General features: G+C 42.3%; 1 protein-coding gene across 3 annotated transcripts in view; it reads left to right on the plus strand.

The window, feature by feature from the left end:
• atm (ATM serine/threonine kinase) overlaps nucleotides 1-20,852 on the plus strand; it is a 135,885-nt gene that overhangs the window by 60,555 nt on the left and 54,478 nt on the right. For 2 of the 3 annotated variants that reach the window (XM_078222057.1, XM_078222058.1), the window contains exons 32-37: nucleotides 3,896-4,028; nucleotides 5,244-5,339; nucleotides 9,009-9,180; nucleotides 13,275-13,425; nucleotides 16,472-16,648; nucleotides 19,899-20,076. In XM_078222057.1, coding sequence (XP_078078183.1) covers nucleotides 3,896-4,028; nucleotides 5,244-5,339; nucleotides 9,009-9,180; nucleotides 13,275-13,425; nucleotides 16,472-16,648; nucleotides 19,899-20,076 — 907 coding nt within the window. The remainder of the gene's footprint in view (nucleotides 1-3,895; nucleotides 4,029-5,243; nucleotides 5,340-9,008; nucleotides 9,181-13,274; nucleotides 13,426-16,471; nucleotides 16,649-19,898; nucleotides 20,077-20,852) is intronic. The other variant, XM_078222059.1, reaches the window with a different exon arrangement.

Genomic DNA, 20,852 nt, shown 5'->3' on the forward strand with positions numbered 1-20,852 from the left:
CCCTGCCGTACGGCCCTATCCCTCTCCATTGCAATAACAAAAGACACCGAATTGTGGTCACTATCTCCAAATTGCTCTCCCACAACCAAATCTAACACTTGGCCCGGTTCATTTCCCAGTACCAAATCCAATGTGGCCTCACCTCTAGTCGGCCCATCCACATATTGTGTCAGGAAACCCTCCCGCACACACTGCACAAAAACTGCCCCATCCAAACTATTTGACCTACAAAGGTTCCAATCAATATTTGGAAAGTTAAAGTCCCCCATGACAACTACCCTGTGACCCCCACACATATCCATAATCTGCTTAGCAATTTCTTCCTCCACATCTCTATTACTATTTGGGGGCCTATAGTAAACTCCTAGCAACGTGACCGCTCCTTTCCTATTTCTAACTTCAGCCCATATTACCTCAGTGTGCAGATCCCCCACGAAGTGCCTTTCCGCAGCCGTTAAACTATCCTTGATTAACAATGCCACTCCTCCACCTCTTTTACCAGCTTCCCTACACTTGTGAAACATCTATACCCCGGAACGTCCAACAACCATTCCTGTCCTTGTTCTACCCACGTCTCCGTAATGGCCACAACATCGTAGTCCCAAGTACCAATCCACGCCCCAAGTTCATCTACCTTGTTCCGGATGCTCCTTGCATTGAAGTAGACACACTTCAACCCACCTTCCTGTCTACCAGTACCCACCCTTGACCCTGATACCTTCCCCAATACCTCACCACCCTCACTGACTTCTGGACTACAACTCCCTTTCCCACTCCCCTGACAAATTAGTTTAAACCCCCCTGAAGAGCCGTAACAAATTTCCCTCCGAGGATATTGGTGCCCCTCTGGTTCAGGTGCACCCCGTCCTGTTTGTACAGGTCCCACCTTCCCCAGAACGTGTTCCAATTATCCACGTATCTGAAACCCTCCCTCCTACACCATCCCTGCAACCACATATTTAACTGCACTCTCTCCCTGTTCCTCAACTCGCTATCACGTGGTACCGGCAACGTACCAGAGATGACCACATGTTTCGTCTTGGCTCTCAGCTTCCAGCCCAGCTCCAGAAATTCCTGCTTTAAATCCCCGTCCCTTCTCTTACCTATGTCATTGGTACCAATGTGCACCACGACTTGTGACTGTTTCCCCTCCCCCTTCAGAATCTGGAAAACACGGTCTGAGACATCACGGACCTTGGCATCCGGTAGGCAACATACCATCCGTGAGTCTCTTTTGCTGCCACAGAACCTCCTATCTATCCCTCTAACTAACGAGTCCCCAATAACTATCGCCCTCCCGCTCTCCCCCTTTCCCTCCCGAGCCACAGAGACGGACACAGTGCTGGAGATCCTCTCACTGCGGCTCCCCACTGGTATGTCATCCCCCTCAACTGTATCCAAAGCGGAATACTTGTTGCTAAGGGGAACGACCACCGGGGATCCCTGCACGGACTGCTTCCTCCCAGCCCCTCTCACCGTCACCCATCTGTTTTCAATCCTCGGAGTAACTGTATTCCTAAAGCTTGTGTCTATGGCCATCTCTGCGTCCCTGATGATCCTAAGTTCATCCAACTCCAGCTCCAGTTCCCTAACACGGTTTTGGAGGAGCTGCAGATGGGTGCACTTCCCACAGGTGTAATCAGTAGGGACACTGTCGTCGTCCCTCACCTCAAACATAGTGCAAGAGGAACATTGCACTGCCTGCACACCCATCCCCTCTAGATACCTTGCCAGTACCAGGTAGAAAGTGCAAAAATGAATTCAACTCACCCCTGCTCGCCCTTTCTGCCCAAGCCCTGTGAGCCAAAGTCTTATAGCTCACACTCTGCTTCCCACACACTACGCTGCCCACTCCCGACGCTGCCCGCTGTATACTGCAGCCTACCTTTTATACTTCACGCGCTTAAAAAACCCTTCCCAGACTCCTTTGCTGCCCACTTCTAGTTTTCACTTTAAACTTGAAAAACTGCTGTTAAAGTAAAGGCCAAAAAAATACACACACACTAGCTGACTAATTAAATAAATAAACAATTCAATTAATCTCTCACCAGCACTGCTGCTTTCAATCACCCCTCTCAGCTTGCTCCAGTGGATCAAGAACTTGCATTTGTAACATACCTTACCTTGTCCTTGGGAAACCCCAAAGTGCTTCATAATTTAACTATATTTGAAGTGCAGCCTCAATACTGCAGCAGTTTGGCACAAAAGGAGGGAGAGAGGGACCATCCAGTTCACTTAACATCAGACGTCGGGAGAATGCTGGAATGAAAAAGGGGAGCCAGCAGATGTGATACACTTGGGTTTTCTAATAGATAGAGGTTTGCTTAATGGACATGAAGCCGAGGGTTGGAATAAATGGGGTTTTTCAAGTTGGCTGATTGTAACTAGTGGAGTGCCACAAGGATCAGTGCTGGGGTCTCAGCTACTGATAATCTCTGTTAGAAAGGACCAAGATTAATGTATCCAAGTTTGCTGGCATTGCAAAGCTAGGTGGGAATATTAACTATGCAGAGGAAACAGAGAGACCACAGAAAGATATAGACAGGTTACATGAATGGGCCGCAAAGTGATAGATAGAGTAAGTATAGAAAAGCAGAATATTTTTTAAAAGGCGTGAAACTTGTAGATGTTATAAACATTAAGAGAAACTTGGGTGTATCTGTACACAGGAAACTAGCATGCAGGTGTACAGCAAGCAGTTAAGAGGGCAAACAGGATGTTGGCCTTTATTGAGAGGGCATTATAGCACAAGAATGAGGAAATCTTGCTACAGTTGTATAGAGCTTTGGTCAGGCCACATCTGGAATACTGTGCACAAGAATATACTTGCAATTGAGGCTTTACAGTGAAGGTTCGCTAGTTTGGTTCCTGGAATATAGGGGTTGTCCTATGATGAGAGGCTGAGTAAATTTGGGCCTCAACCTTCTGGAATTTAGTAGAACGAGGGGTGATCTCATGGGAACATACAAGATTCTGAAGGGGGCTTAAGCAGGTAGAGACTGAAAGGTTGTTTCCCCTGGTGAAAAATAGAACATGGGGAACACAGCATAGATAAGGGGTCAATCAATTAGGAGTAAGATGAGAATTTTTTTCTCTGAGGGTTGTGTACCGTCTTAATTTTGTATCTCTGAGGGTTTTGGTACTGTATCTTTTAAGGTATTTTATAACGTAAGGCTACGGTAGACAAATATTTGGTCTCAAGGAACCAAGGAGCGGACTGGTAAATAGAGTTGAGGCAGAAGATCAGCCATTATCGTGTTGAATGGCAGAGTAGGCTGAAGGAACACTCTGGGCTGTTCTGCTTCTATTACTTAAGAACGTAAGACAGGAGCAGGAGTTGGCCCTTTGAGCCTGCCCCAGCATTCAATATGAAAATACTTGTACTCAGTACTTGTATCCTTATATAAAAATGGCAAATGCAGTGCGCCTTTAATACAACATTGAAACTTCAGCTCATTGTGTTTCAATCACTGTTAGAAGCCACAACTTTTTAACTGAGTGCTAATGTTCAGATGATACAAGAACTTGAGATTAAAAATACCTGTAGGATGTGGAAGGAAGGGGATATTGAAAGAGTTGAGTTCCAATTTGTGAAAGAATGGAGTGGGCTGCAGTGGAAGGGGTTTTGAACACATGAGGATATGGAAAAAGGAAGACAATATAGGAGCCCAAAACCTGAAGTTCAGAAGGAAAAAGACCAAAGTTTAGAGGGCCAATGGCCATAATGGCAAGAAAGATGAATGGAAATAGAAAAGAGCAGGTTCGAGCTGAGACACAGAGGTCCCAGTCCCCTGGGTGATATGTAAAGTTTAACAGCAGAATGAGACTAAAGTTAGATTAGAAAAAGGAGCTGTAATAATTATAACTTTATCTTTTTGCTATTTTTCTGTTTCAGGAAATCAATCACTTCCTTTCAGTCAGCTCCTGTGATTCATTACCATTAACTAGGCTTGTGGGATTAAATGATCTAAAACAACAACTGCACCTGCACAAAGCAGATGTAAAAAATCTGTTGAAAGAATGTCAAGGTAATTTTTATAAACTCTTATTACATAGCAGCCTTGAAGTTGGCATAGCAAATATTGTTAACCAATTAGCAAGAACTTTAGATTTAAAGTTCTGTATATGGATGTTCTACAGTATCAGCACTGTTGCTTACGGAGCCTCAGTGGGCTGAGATAGCTGACTTGTCTGCATCTAATTTATAATGAGTATTTACTCCAGGTAAAGTGCAGTGAAAGGAATGGAAACATTGGGTGCTAGTGCACCCCCCATGCCCACTAGCTGCTTACTTGTGGTTTAACAGTAGCAGGGTGACGGTTGGCAGAATAACCTGCTCGCGAGTCACTTGATAATTATAATATGTTAATGAGGCTCTGTGCCTACGATTTAGTCAGAAAATTGAATTTCACCAATCAGCATGAATTGTGGATAACTGAGCAGATATTGGAAGGTGAGAACTTCCAGATCCAGCAGGCAAATGGTTTTCCAGCACTGGTTGTGAGCCAGAACAAACAGAACTGCTTTCTATTGGGACCCCAAATGATCATAAGAGTATATTTGCAGGGAGCTACCCAACCCTCCCCCCCATAGTCAGCCCCTCGCCCACTCCGATCGATCTCTCCCTTCACTAATCTAACGCTCTGCATCAACCAACCCGCACCATCCCCTGCTGATCCCTCCATCCTCCCCTCTTTCTCCCCTTGCTGCTACCCACTATAACAGAACGTTGCCTGGCGCAGCGACCACCTTGGAGTTACTAGAATGGAGAAAAGAAAAGATTCTACTGAGATCCTGCAATTAAATTTGCTAGGATCTCCACCTTTCCAGAATTTCTGCTCGCAGGCCACCATTTGTTTGTACCCTACCTCCCTGTGAACATCGGGGCCAATGTTGCTGTTTGTAATTTAATTTTGTGATGCCAGAAACATGAGTCTATTCCTTAAAGTGATATTTCAGGGAAGTTTCATAATATATGTATGTGAGTTTCAACCTAGCTGTTACTTTTTGTTAAGTAGCATTTTTTTCGATCAGTGGCTATTGACATGATTGTTGCCTCTACGGTTTCTCCATGATACTTTCCAGAACAATGTCCCACTCGATAAAGGAATACTGATGACTACCTGATCAGTTTTTCAGAAAACCAATTTTCCACTGTTCCAATAGCAGTGAATACATGACTGTTTATGAAACCTGTTACTAGAATTGTTTGATTGAACATTTTTCAAATCTCTCTTCATCAGCTGACCCAGAGTCTAGTGTTCTGGTGAAACTAGTTGTAAATCTTTTGCAGTTGTGCAAATCTGCTACTAATCACCCTGCTGGAAAAGACATTCTTGGTGAGTATTTAATCAGCTCTGATTCAATAGATTCTTTAAGATAAACCCTGATCTTGAACTGTGATTTTTAATGGAGAATCATATGTATGTTCTCCTGACTGTTTAGATTGAATTACCCACTGATTAACTTTTATTTTATACTAAGTAATGACAAACAGAGACAGGATCAAACTTTAGGACGGTAATTGGTCTTCTCACAGAATGGTGAACACAGTAAATGGACTTCTACATTGAGAGTGCAGGCCAAGAAGCCTAGAATCTTTTCAGAACCAGTTGGATGTTGCAATTGGGTGAAGTTAAGGTCTTCCTAGACGGATTAAAAAAAGGGAAGAATAGCTTTCTTCATCTTTCATTATCTTGTGTTATCAGTATCCTGATGGTGACGAGATTGGTGAATGGTATCCTTATTTGATTTGCCACACTGATTAAATCCATATTCTTAGTGCTGTGAGGTACTGTTAGCATGTGGTTAAGTGTTCCTAATATTGTGTATACAATCTGGTAATCATTAAACATTTCTTCCCAGCTGATCTTATCAGATGGGCAGATAGAGGATCACAGTATAGAACATCTGGCACCCCAGTTTGACCTTGTGGAATGTTCAGAGAATGTTGTTTTGCAGACTGAAGGAAAGTATACATCTCCATCATACATACATCAATTATATGATGTATACATCAATTCTGGGCACCACACTTTTGAGTGAGTTCCTGAGGATAGTGTCCTAGACTCAATCACCTTCAGCTGCTTCATTAATGACCTTCCCTCCATCATAAGGTCAGAAGTGGAGATGATCGCTGATGGTAGCAAAATGTTCAGCATCATTCGTGATTCAGGCTTGCGTTGATAAGTGGTAAGTAACATTTGCGCCACACAAATGGCAGGCATTGAACATCTCCAACAAGACAAACATCTCCCTTTGGCATTCAATGGCATTACCATTGCTGAATCCCCCACTATCAACATCTTGGGGGGGTTACCATTGACCAGAAACTGAACTGGACTGGCCATATAAATACTGTACCTATAGGAGTAGGTCAGAGGCTGGGAATTCTGTGGAGAGTAACACCTTCTGACTTCCCAAAGCATATCCACAATCTACAAGGCACAAGTCAGAGTGTGATGGAATACTCTCCGCTTGCCTGGATGTGTGCAACTCCAAACACTCGAGGTTCAGTACCACCCAAGACAAAGCATCCCACTTGATTGGCAGTCCATCCACTACTTTTGGCATCCATTCCCTTCACCACCAAAGTACAGTGGCAGTATTTTGTACCATCTACAAGATGCACTCTTGTAACTCACCAAGGTTTCTTCGGCAGAACCTTCCAAACTATCACTTCTACCATCAAGAAGAACAAGCGGAGCAGATGCATGGGAACACCAAGTTTCCCTTCAAGTCACCATCCTGGAACTTATATCATCGTTCCTTCATTGTTGCTGGGTCAAAATCCTGGAACTCCCTCCCAGCGACACCGTGGTGTACCTACATCACATGGATTGCAATGCTTCAAAAAGGCAGCTCACCATCACCTTTTCATGGACAATTAGGGATGTGGAATAAAAATGCTGGGCTAGCTAGTGACACCTATGTCCCATGAAAAAATTTAAAATAAATTTTAGGAAGGATGCAAAAAAAAGGCTTCATAGAGGTGCAGTAAAGGATTACGAGAATGGTTCCAGGGGTGAGAGACTTTGAGTTATATTGATAGATTGGAGATGCTGGTGTTCTTCCCCCTAGAAAAGAGATGATTGCAAGATGATTTGACAGAGGTTTTCAAAATAATGAGGCGTCTAAACAAAGTAGATAGAAACCGCTCTCCATCGCAGACCAGTCAAGACCAGGGGAACAAATGTAAGGTGATTAGCCAAAGACAACATGAAGAAAAATGTTTATGTAGCAAATGGTTATGTTCAGAGATGCATTGCCTGAAAGGATGGGGGAAGCAGATTTAGTTGTCACTTTCAGATATTTGGATAAGAATCAGAAGGGAAAAAAGTTTTACAGGACTGCAGGAAAAGGGCGGGAGGGTAGGACTAGCTAAATTACTCTAGCAGAGAGGCAGCATCTTCTGTCCTGTGCTACAATTTACCTGAAATGCTTCTAGTGAATTATGCTCAGTTTTGTGCACTGAACATTGGGGAATGGATTGAGATGACTCTGAATCATCTCACTCAACAATAGCTGTCGAGTGAGATGCAAGTTACACGCTGATGCAGAAGGTATGGAGAAGATCCTGAGGGACAAGATTTATGAGCATTTAGAGAGGTTTAGTATGCTCAAGAATACTCAGCATGGCTTTGTCAAAGGCAGATCGTGCCTTACGAGCCTGGTGGAGTTCTTCGAAAATGTGACTAAACACATTGACGAAGGGAAAGCGGTAGATGTGATTTATATGGATTTTAGCAAGGCGTTCGATAAGGTCCCCCATGCAAGGCTTCTCGAAAAAGTGAGAGGGCATGGGATCCAAGGAGCTGCTGCCCTGTGGATCCAGAACTGGCTTGCCCAAAGGAGGCAGCGAGTGTCTATAGATGGGTCTTTTTCTAATTGGAGGTCGGTCACCAGTCACCCTTGCTGTATGTCATTTTCATAAATGACCTGGATGAGGAAGTGGAGGGATGGGTTGGTAAGTTTGCCGACGACACGAAGGTTGGTGGGGTTGTGGATAGTCTGGAGGGATGTCAGAAGTTACAGAGGGACATAGATAGGATGCAAGACTGGGCGGAGAAGTGGCAGATGGACTTCAGCCCAGATAAATGTGTCGTGGTCCATTTTGGCAGGTCAAATGGGATGAAGGAGTACAATATAAAGGGAAAGACTCTTAGTACTGTAGAGGACCAGGGTGGAAATGGCTGCTACGAGAGGACACAGGTTTAAGGTGCTGGGGGGTAGGTACAGGGGAAATGTTAGGGGGAAGTTTTTCACTCAGAGAGTGGTGGGCGAGTGGAATCGGCTGCCGTCAGTGGTGGTGGAGGCAAACTCAATAGGGTCTTTTAAGAGACTCCTGGATGAGTACTTGGGACTTAATAGGATGGAGGGTTATAGGTAGGCCTAAAAGGTAGGGATATGTTCGGCACAACTTGTGGGGCCGAAGGGCCTGTTTTGTGCTGTAGTTTTCTAAGTTTCTATGTATGCTTTTAAACTGACCTGCAGCTCAGACATCAACTTTACCCACCAGAGGGTGATGGGTGTTTGGAATTTGCTGCCTGGTTTGGTGTTGGAGGCAGAAACCCTCAATTCATTTAAAAGGTACCTGGGTCTGTACCTAAAGTGCTGTAACCTGCAAGACTACGACCAGGCGCTAGAAGGTGGGGTTAGAATGGGCAGCTAATTTTTATCTTTCGGCCAGCACAGACACAGTGGATTGAATGGCATGTTTCTGTGTCGTAATGTTTCTATGATTCTATCCTGCAATTAAGTTATATCTTACTTCAGAAACATTTAGTATTCACATTGGGTGCAATGCTGAAAAAGTGCTATTTAAGATATGTTCCGGTTATAATTGAATGACTAAATCAGGCTCATGTAGTGCAGAGTCTACTTTTGCAGTCATATATTCAGTACAATAGCTTGTAAAGCAGTTTATTGCTAGCTTTGGATTATTTAGTTTGTGATAATTGCCATATAATTGAATATCTTTTTCTCATATGTTTCTTTTATGATTTCAGAAGCAGCAGGAAATTGTTTAGGCGAAATGGGTCCAATTGACTTTTCCACCACTACTTTACAACGCAAAAAGGATGAATTTCATTGCAAAGCAACAGAACTGTTTAAAGAAAATAAATTTAAATTAGTTTTCATTCTCCTAAGTGTAATTAATAATGCTCTCATTGACCAATGGTGAGTATGTACAGATTTTGAAATGAAGCTAAAACCAAACAAATGCTTTGTGGATTTCTAGCTGATTTGCTCTGTGACCTACATCCTATTCAAACAGTTCGCCAAATTAATTCTTACTTCCTTTTAATGAATATTCTTTTGTTGTGAACTGTCATGTTTATTGTATAGTATATAAGTTAGTTTTATCCCAGATTATAATGATGAACAATTTGTAAGGGTAAAATTTGAGACCAGGACAATTGCATCATATTAGAAAAATGCTCATTATTGCTTTTATTAGACTTAATTGCTTGTTTTTTCTGCTTGTATAGTATAATTTATTCACGTGTAACAAATGCTCAAAATATTAGACCTACAAGTCATCCCTTCAATTTTCACTTCACTTGTCAGCAGGAATTATGTTGTAACTGCTAATCCTTTAATACAGATATTGATCTAGAAATTCACCACCCAGGCCCTATCCACATGACCCACGTATTTACCCCACTAATTCCCCTAACCCAAACATCTTAAAACACTAAGGGACAATTTAACATGGCCAATCCACCTAGCTGGAACATCTTTGGATTGTTGGAGGAAACCAGAGTACCCATAGGAAACCCACGCAAACATGAGAGAACGTGCAAACTCCGCACAGTCTCCCAAGACTGGAATCGAACCCGGGTCCCTGGTGTTGTAAGGCAGCAGTGCTAACCACTTTGCCACCATGCAGCTTCTCCAAAGTCCGAGTAACCGAAGTTCCGCTTCCCTGGAACCATTCTCCTGAATCTTTTCGGCACGGTGGCACAGTGGTTAGCACTGCTGCCTCACACTACCAGGGACCCGGGTTCAATTCCAGCCTTGGGTGTCTGTCTATGTGGAGTTTGCACATTCTCCCCATATCTGCATGGGTTTCCTCCGGGTGCTCTGGTTTCCTCCCACGGTCCAAAGCTGTGCAGGTTTGGATTGTAAGAGTTTTAACAACACCAGGTTAAAGTCCAACAGGTCTATTTGGTAGCAAATGCCATTAGCTTTCGGAGCGCTGCTCCTTCGTCAAATGGAGTGGATATCTGGAGCAGATATCCACTCCATCTGACAAAGGAGCAGCGCTCCGAAAGCTAATGGCATTTGCTACCAAATAAACCTGTTGGACTTTAACCTGGTGTTGTTAAAACTCTTACTGTGTTTACCCCAGTCCAACGCCGGCATCTCCACATCAGGTTTGGATTGGCCATGGTAAATTACCTCTTAGTGTCACAGGGTAAATACATGGGGTTACGGGGATAGGGTGGGATTGTTGTCGGTGCAGATGGGCCAAATGGTCTCCTTCTGTACTGTAGGGATTCTATTTTATTCTCCTCTATTCTAAATTGTTACGACACGGAGGTGATGTTTCCCTGTGCATGATTTTGGAACTCCCCAAAGGGATATACTTCGCCTCATAATCTTAAGTAAGTGTGCGGGAGATAATAGGAAGCTTTTGGGTTTTGGTAAATTAAAGCAGGATCTGTCACTCTCTATCTTGAATAATTAACAGGTCCTTATTTTTTAGAACTGGTCACAGCCTTATTAAAACAATTAAACTGAATAAACTCCCCAATAGAATGTTGCTCCAATTACAAGACTCATTCATGAATAATGAAATCAAATCATTACAGAATATAGTCACTCTCAAATAAATAATACCAGGCGTCTTTTGGAAGTATGAACTTTCTTCTGATGCTTCGGTCTGGAGAGTTGGTTTCTCCTTCTACTTAGATGGTGATTTGATGAAGCTATACATTAAAACTGAAGTATTTCATATGAGAGCCTCGCCTACCCTCTTTTCCCCAAGAGGTAGCAAGCATATTCTAACTGTCATCTCTTCTTGTCCGGGTTTAAATACCTGGAATTACCTCACAATATTCTTGTAATTTGAGTGGTTTGAGGCAGTCAACAATACTTAAATTTGAATTCAATTGCTTGTGTCACAGAATACTACAGTGCAGAAGAGGCCCTTTGGCCCATCGAGTCTGGGCCTGGGGATTTCAGTCCCGGGCCCACTAATGATATTTAAAATATATTTAAATGTCAATTAGCATAAAGTATGCAGCTCCAGGCTGACTTCTAGCATGGAGCTGACGACACGGGAAATCCGGCGCTCGGATAATCACAGAGGCTGTGGAGCTCAGTGGGGAGCCCGCGAAACAGCCTCTGCTTGAGTCTCCCAGCCCGCTGCACTCGAAAAGCAGCGCAGCGGGCTGGGAGAATTACCCCCAATATCTGCACTGCCAAGCCCCTTCATTCAGGCACCAGAATTGACACACGTGTCCACAAAGGCATGCCTGAACTTCTAGGCCATTATCACAATGGCTTCACTACCCATTATTAGAAAAATGGATAGATTACTGTTTTGAATGCTTGTTTCTCTGGGTTCAGTCTCTGAAACTTCACACTCATAGGGATTTTTTACTTAATTTTATATTTCCATCAAAGAGGAAGCAAGTTGGGTGAGTGTAAAATTAACATTCCATTCCAATCCAATCGGTTTCCCATGGTCAGTTCAGATTAAAATTAGCTCCATGGTTTCATCTCAGTTGAAATAATTAAGAAACGATTAGTTGGCTTGCACCAAGTTAAATGTGCTTATTTGTTCTCAAGATGTGGGATGATATTGTCTGTCCTTAATTAGAGTCACAGAATTCTACAGTGCAGAAGGAGGCCATTCAGCCCAGAAAGCATGTGGCCTTGTGCTGAAACCTGGCTTGAGCTTGTTCTGATCAAGTGGTGCTAGACCTTCCGTTGAAATAAAAGTGGAAGCTTTAATCACAGGCAGCTTCCTTCAGGCTCAGGTGATGTCAGGAGCCTGTGTCCAGCAGGTTGGGCTGGGCTGTTCTTTGGTTTGAAGTAAAAGATGTATCGTGGAAAAGCATTCAACCTTCTGATTTCATGCGCCGTATCCAGTATACCCTGTCAATCACCAATTTCCAAAAACTAGCCAGCACGATCAAGTATAAAAACAACCAAAGATTGGTGGCCTGACGGCACCTTATTTTGGTATGTGATACAAGGTGCCACAACAGAATTAACACAGCTGTACTTCAGTTTGGAATTGTGGCCTTGCTGGTGAAGATGCAGAATGGATTCTTGTCACCTTTAGTCATATTTTCTCCCCCCTCTCAAATAGAATGAGATAGTTTGTCAATTTTTAGTGGTCTTGGACACCAAGTTCAAGAGTTACATTAACTTGCAAACCTAGAACAATGGCTTGGAACTCCGATGTGCCGCAATATCAAATTATAAAAAGCAAATTCAAGTTTGTTTTCTGCTTGTGGTGAAGGGTTCACTTAACTGTGTTGCCTTATGGAAACCCACGGTAATGGGACCATAAGACATAGGAGCAGAATTAGGCCACTTGGCCCATCGAGTCCGCTCTGCCATTCAATCATGGCTGATATTTTTCTCATCCCCATAACCCCATATCCCCTTATTAATCAAGAACCTATCTATCTCTGTCTCAAAGACACTCAATGACCTGGCCTCCACAGCCTTCTGTGGCAAAGAGTTCCACAGATTCACCACTCTCTGACTGAAGAAATTCCTCCTCATCTCTGTTTTAAAGGATCGTCCCTTTAGCCTGAAGTTGTGCCCTCTGGTTCTAGTTTTTCCTACTAGTGGAAACATCCTCTCCATGTCCACTCTATCCAGGCCTCACAGTCAGTTTCAATAAGATCCCCCCTCATCCTTCTAAACTGCAATGAGTACAGACCCAGAGTCCTCAACCATTCCTCATACGACAAGCTCTTCATACCAGGGATCATTCTTGTGAATAATGGCCAGAATCCCCCTCTCCAGTCGGAGAATTATGGGCCAGTTCAGAATGAGTAACATGATGTGATTTCAAACAGCTTGTGGTCAAACCTAGATTGTTATTAGTCACTTTACAGGAACCTTTTAGTCTAGGAGGATGCATGGAGTGGAAGAGAACTGAAAAAAATCCGATAAGTGCAGAAGGAAGGGATCTAAGTACTGGAAAGAAAACATCGAAGCACTCAAAAGATTGATTAAATTTCATTATGTTTAAGGAATTACCAATTGGTTTTTATAGCATTGTTCTTTCTATTCTTTTCTGCAAGTATTGAAGTTCGCTTTGCAGCTGCTACTTGTGCAAAGAACATTCTTGCTACACAGTCAGGTTACCAGTTCTGGGAACAGAGTAAAAATGACCCCGATGGTCCTGATCCTATGCTTATGTATTTACAACCATTCCGAACAGCCAAAAGAAAGGTAATCATCCTTCAACCTTGTGAACCGTGTCATTTTTGTGTAGGAGTAGAATGGTAGTTTTATTACTATGCTTTGTCTTAATTGAAGCTACATTGTACTTGGTGTGTGTATGATAACCAGCAACTAACAGTTTAAAACAGGAAGTGTTTTTGAAGTTCAGTTGATGTATAGTACTGTGCTGTAGACTAGGAAGGCTTCAGATTCAGTCAATGGACTGTGACAATGGCAGATAAGTGCTTCAAGTCAACCAGTACTACTCCCAATCCTGTGCTGAGATGGGAGAAAGTCAGCCAGATTTCTGATTGTTATGTGATGGTCCCTCTGGGAATATCATAGAAATTTAAGCACAGCTGGAGGCCTTTTTGGACCTATACCACTGGAGCTTTCTACTTTAATATCATTTCCCTCCTCTTTTACACATCCTTAAATGCTTCAGATTTTAGTATATCTCCATCTAAAATTATCTGATTGAATTGGTTTCAATAGCTGGTTGTAATGTTTTCCATATTTTAATAGCCCTTTGTGTTTTAAAGAAATCTGACCTCCCTTTTATGCTTTTGGTACTAATCCTAAATTTATATTTCCTCTCATCAACTTACTAAGTGGAAACAGTCTCCAACTGTTTATCTTTTAAATCCTTTCATAATTTTGAACGTTTCTGTTCAATGCTTCTTTAACCTTTCCTGCTCCAGATATGCAGTTCTCATTTTTCTCCATAACTTTATCCTCAAATCTCCAGCATTATTCCAGTGGTTCTGTGTTTGACATTTTCTTCAGTTGCAATATCCCTTTTGTAATGGGGTAACCAGGATTGCCCACAGTACTTCAGTGATGGCCTAAACACTATGGGCAGGATTTTCCACACAACACATGTTGGCAGAGGCAGCCTGCCATTGGCCAGCAGCGGGATCTTCTGGTCTTGCCGCTGTAAACAAGTTTTCCCGTTTTATGCACCCCCGCTGCGGGTTTCCTGGAAGATCTCATCGGCGAGAACAGCCGGAAAATTCTGCCTGTGTTACAATCCCTATAGACCAATAACCTTGTAAGAAATTAATTCCTGAACAACTCCGATGGAAGAACTTATGGACAAGATTTAACTTTTCAATTTTTTACTGTAATAGTCAAACCTAAAATCAATATAAAATTAAGTGTGCATTAAAAGATAAATGATATTTCAATGGAAATGATTAATTTCACTCCAAATAGTCAATACAATAAAGACAATTCTCACATGTCCCAGCACATATGTGGCACAATATGTAGTTTCATAGTTTGTTAAACTCCTCCTCCTCCTCTGTGTAGGGTCTCTCACTTTTCTCACTCACTGGATTTGGTCCTCGAGTCACTTTCACCAGCAGCTTTATTCCATCTGGGTTCCTCTGACACAATTCGCACCAACAAGGCACGCTCCTGCCAAACTATCTTGGCGAGGTTCACAAAAGTCTCAGTGGTACATATTCCCAGGAACTCCTTTATCTTAACCATTTAATAAACTCATTTAAAAAGCCTGGTCAACTCTGGCAAAACTGAAGAAGTATCAGTGGAATTTTCCAATTTATGATTCCTGATTTAAACCTGTCTTCACTTTTCTGTCTTTTTTTAACAGTATTACACAACTTATTGTAAAAGTGCCTTCTAAAGAACTGAATACACCAAGAGTTCTGTATGTTCTGTACAGCACTACAGGCTGAAACTTGATAATGCAAATAAACTCCCATTTGTCTTTTTCATCACCTGACTTTCATTTCCATGCATCCTCAAGTCACCAGGTCACTTCTCAGAACTGACCTCTCAGCCAGGAAACCCATTATTCTCTTTTCCCAGAATGGTCTCAGTTTCACTTTATCCAGGGGATGTCTGAAAAATGCAGGCTTCTTGCAAACTGCAGAATTCAGCACAACTATAATGTACCAATCCATTATCTGGCTTTTCTATTCATGGCCCTGAACATAAGAACATAAGAAATAGGAGCAGGAGTAGGCCATCTAGCCCCTCGAGCCTGCCCCACCATTCAATAAGATCATGGCTGATCTGACGTGGATCAGCACCACTTACCCGCCTGATCCCCATAACCCTTAATTCCCTTACCGATCAGGAATCCATCCATCCGCGCTTTAAACATATTCAGCGAGGTAGCCTCCACCACCTCAGTGGGCAGAGAATTCCAGAGATTCACCACCCTCTGGGAGAAGAAGTTCCTCCTCAACTCTGTCTTAAACCGACCCCCCTTTATTTTGAGGCTGTGTCCTCTAGTTTTAACTTCCTTACTAAGTGGAAAGAATCTCTCCGCCTCCACCCTATCCAGCCCCCGCATTATCTTATAAGTCTCCATAAGATCCCCCCTCATCCTTCTAAACTCCAACGAGTACAAACCCAATCTCCTCAGCCTCTCCTCATAATCCAAACCCCTCATCTCCGGTATCAACCTGGTGAACCTTCTCTGCACTCCCTCCAATGCCAATATATCCTTCCTCATATAAGGGGACCAATACTGCACACAGTATTCCAGCTGCGGCCTCACCAATGCCCTGTACAGGTGCATCAAGACATCCCTGCTTTTATATTCTATAACCTATTTCTAGTCTATTGAACCTATAACCTATTTCTATAACCTATTTATAGTCCTGTTTGCTGCTTTGTCTGTTTTCCATCTGCGGTCCTAGTCTATATGTACATCTCTTACTCTGAAAGGTTTACTATTTATAGTGTGTTTCTATTTCTTGTCCTCTGCCCTAAGAGTATTACTTCACATTTTACTTTGTTAAGCTGCATTTGCCATACATGTGCTCATTCTGTATTTTCAACACCCTCTGCATTAATTGGTTGAATCTAAACTGTCCTACCTCTAAACTTCAGCCTGTGTTGCTTACTTCTGAAATGTGTAGGAATCTTTAATGCTACCTTTTCACTTGCCTTTGTGTGCTGCATCCAATGCTTGGACATACTTGAATATGAATATTATACAGAAATCAAAAGGCAATTGAGTCAAGTACCATGTAAAGTATTTTTAAACTATTGTCTTGAATCTGTGATTTTCTGGCTTCAGGTTCACGAGTTGCCAGTAGACAACTATTCTAGTCCTTCTGAAAATCTTGATGATGCCAATTTGTGGATACCTCAGTCTGAAAACCATGACACATGGCTGAAAACTCTGACCTGTGCATTGCTGGACAGTGGAGGTGTGAGAAGTGAAGTTCTACAGTTAATAAAGCCAATGTGTGAGGTAATTTGGAATCTGTTTCAGCTACTGGATGCTGCAGATTATCTTCGCATGAAAATCTAATTTGTGTATTTTAATGAAATAAGGCAATGAATAGATTAAAAGCAAATTACTGCGGATGCTGGAATCTGAAACTAAAATAGAAAATGCTGGAAAATCTCAACACATCTGCTAGCAACTGTGGAGAAAGAATAGAGCTAATGTTTCGAGTCTGGATGACCCTTCGTCAGAACCTTAGTAATAAAGAATAGAGCGGCACGGTAGCACAGTGGTTAGCATTGCTGCTTCACAGCTCCAGGGACCTGGGTTCGATTCCCGGCTCGGGTCACTGTCTGTGTGGAGTTTGCACATTCTCCCTGTGTCTGCGTGGGTTTCCTCCGGGTGTTCCGGTTTCCTCCCACAGTCCAAAGATGTGCGGGCTAGGTTGATTGGCCATTCTAAATTGCCCCTTAGTGTCCCGGGATGCATAGGTTAGAGGGATTAGCGGATAAATATGTAGGGATATGGGGATAGGGCCTGGGTGGGATTGTGGTCGGTGCAGACCCGATGGGCCGAATGGCCTCTTTCTGCACTGTAGGATTCTATGATCTAGGGTGGATAGACTGGGACTTTTTTCTCTGGAGCGTAGCAGGCTTAGGGGTGATGTTATAGTGGTTTATAAAATAATGAGGGGCATAGATCAGCTAGATAGTCAATATCTTTTCCCAAAGGCAGGGGCGTCTAAAACCAGACGGCATGGGTTTAAGGGGAGAGAAAGGGTCCAGAGGGGCAATTTTTTCATACAGAGGGTGGTGAGTGTCGGGAACAAGCTGCCAAAGGTAGTAATAGAGGCGGGTACAATTTTGCCTTTTAAAAAGCATTTAGACAGTTACATGGGTAAGATGGGTATAGAGCGATATGGACCAAACGCGGGCAATTGGGACTAGCTTAGGGGTTTAAAAAAAGGGGCGGCATGGACAAGTTGGTCAGAAGGGCCTGTTTCCAAACTAAACCTCTGACTCTTAACTATATTTATCTGTGGTGGACACAATAAGAAGTCTTCCAACACCAGGTTAAAGTCCAACAAGTTTATTTGGAGTCATGAGCTTTCGCAGAGTTGCTCCTTCATCAGGTGACTCACCTGGTGAGCCTTCTTACTGTGCCCACCCCAGTCCAATGTTGGCATCTCCACATCATGGCTATATTTATCTGTAACTAATGTCTGGTTAGAAATTAAATCAGTGACGAGCTATAATGTCCTTTTAATGTAATAATGTCAAAAGCAGCATTATACACCGAGCCACATAAGGTAATATCAGGGCAGATTGCCAAAGACTTGGTCAAACAAGTGGGTTTTAAGCTGCTTCTTAAAGGAGGAAAGAGAGGGTTAGGGAGGAAATTTCAGAGCTTCGGATCTAATCAGCTACTGTTCACATTCAGTTATTTTATAGGTGCTCGGTGACATGCTCCTATTTTATAAGACTTTGATTGTAGCTACAGAGGAACCAAGAAATAGTAGCTTTAGGGCATTCTAATGCAATTGAGAATTAAATTGTTACGATCCAGTTAGGGTCCATTAATTTTTAGAAAAGAATTCTAAGAACCCAGCGATTAACTGGCAGAATTACGCTACAAGATTTCATGTTTCTAAAACAAAAACAAACTTTATTGTGCATAAAGAGAAAATAAACAAAGCAAGCACCACTGATTTAACACTATTATTCACAAAGACTCGCGCTATAAACTCAATTTTACTTTTAATTTCTCCACCTGCCCCCATCATCTTTTCCCTTTTCTTACAAAATTTTGAAGGTTCATTCACTTTTCTTGGGACCAATCCAAAGGTATGCTACAGCCCTCTGGAATTTACTTTAATTCTCCTCAGTATCCCAACTTTCTCCAAGGTACAAGATTTATGTGATCCTTAGCAACATTTCAATTTTCCTTAACAACTTCACGTCTGAGGTCTCCAGTTCCTGCCTCAGATCATGCATAGACTGCTTTTCCCAGTTTGCTACAGCAACTTCTGAACAGCTCTTCCAAGCTAATTTCAAGCTGCCTGCTTACTTTCACAAGGCCCTGTGAGGATCACTGTGGATTTCTTCCTCCAGCTTCAAACTAGGAAATCTTCCAGCTTCTTCCCTTTCTCAAACTCCAAGCTGAGCTCGAGCGCCACTGTCATTCTATGTGATGAATGATAAAGTTAGTCATTTCTCTTCTTAAATATTGTCCTCACTAGCATTCATATCTTTTGGTTTTCCCAATTAAATGAGCCTCAGCCTACACAAGATTAAATCTGAACTACCTGTATCTGTTCCCAAACTGAATTGCTTGCTTCTGTCAGCAAATACACATCGATAAATTAACCAAAAGAGCCTCTTACCAAAACTCCACCCTGAATCACCATCTCTGTGGTGATGGGATTTCAAACAGAAATGTAAATTAATTATTTTATCTTCAGCATTCTGTAACCCAAATGAACGATTTAGATTTATAATGGATGTAATTGCCCTCTCTCCAGACTCTCTGGTTTTATTATAAGCTTAGAAATGGATTCATTGTTCAAGATTTTTCACTGTCAACTCTGAACTTGCAAGATAGACACAGGCTACACAAGTGTAATAAACCCAGGCTTGCTTCAGTTGCAACACAAATTTACATCAAAGTTGTTTCTTTAACCACTTTCTCAAACAGCTGCCTCAATTTATTTACATTTTAAAACTTTAATTCGTACAATTGTTATTTTATAGTTTTATTTATTTGTTCAGGAGATGTGGAGGTCACTGGCCAAACCAGCACTTATTGCTCATCCCTAATTGCCCTTGAACTGAACTAGGTCATTTCAGAGGACAGTTAAGAGCCAACTTTGTTGTTTTGGATCTGGAGTCACATGTAGGCCAGACCAGGTGAGGACGACAAATTTCCTTTCCTAAAGGACATTAACGAATCAGGTTGGTTTTTACTACAATTGACAATGGTCTCGTGGTCATTTTAATTCTAGATTTTCATTGAATTTAAATTTCACCATCTACTGTGGTGGGATTCAGACCCGAGTACCAAGAGCATTATCCTGGGTCTCTGGATTACTAACCCAGTGACATCACCTCTCCATGAAACATGAATTACAAACTAGATATTTGCAACAATTTTTGAAAGTTATAATTGGCATGGAATTCTCGGTTTTTAGAACTTGCATGTAAATTTAATCTTGGTACATGGTAATCTTGAAATGCAATTGATTTATTTGCTACTGTTGGCTGCTTTGCTTCATCAGGTGAAGACTGACTTCTGCCAGATGGTTCTTCCATACTTGGTCCATGATATTCTCCTTAATGAAAATGATAGCTCCTGGCAGGTGTTGTTATCTAACCACATTCAAAGTTTTTTTAGTGCATGCTGTAGAATGGGATCAAGCTCCAGCCGATCCACCACACCAGCTATTGTTGACTCAGGTAACTGATAAATGATATTTCAACAAGAGTTCGGATATTGCAGTGTTGTACATAAACTTGCTTAAAATGAGCAATCTGAAATAAAATTTGTAAAGTGAGAAGTGTAAAACCTAAACTAATGAGCTCACTTAGTTTACTGCCAGCGTAACTGCTCAATGCATAGTTCCTTCAGCACCAGAAGAGCTGGGCTCAGGAACCCAACAAAATGAGAGATTTACCTGTGCTCCAGCAGTCTGTGCAATGTTGCGATTTTTGAATTTGTTACTGTAACAATGGGTTTAGGATTGGCCTCTGTCCTTTAGCGTTCCAACACTTAACAATAGGGATCTACTGCTACAACTAAAAAGGCAAAAAAACAGCAATGGTTATGGGGTGAATTTCCATTCTAAAGTCAAGAACCCAGTGCCCAGAACGTTTCTGGGTACCGACCCCACAACAGTTGTCAAAGTGAAAGCCACTAATCGGCACAAAGGTGAGCTTGGTATCCAGATATCGGCATCAGCCTGGAGGAATAGTTTAAAAGGCAAGCAACAGCCATGACTGGGCTTTCCATTGCTTTTGTAAATGGATGAACTGAGGGTCAGTCGCAGTTTGGGCACGTGGCCACACATTTTCTTTGATGCCTTACTTTGAGACCCCATTCAAAGCTGTGGCAGAAAGGAGAACTGCATTCTTCTCTCTGTCTGGAGGAAGATCTGCAGCAAGCCAGAAGACCAAAGCATCCATGGCTAGAGATGGACATGGATGCCAGGAGCCTCGCTCTGCTCAAGAGTCCA

Source organism: Mustelus asterias, chromosome 10 (assembly GCF_964213995.1).
Source record: "Mustelus asterias chromosome 10, sMusAst1.hap1.1, whole genome shotgun sequence".
Classification (NCBI taxonomy): domain Eukaryota; kingdom Metazoa; phylum Chordata; class Chondrichthyes; order Carcharhiniformes; family Triakidae; genus Mustelus; species Mustelus asterias.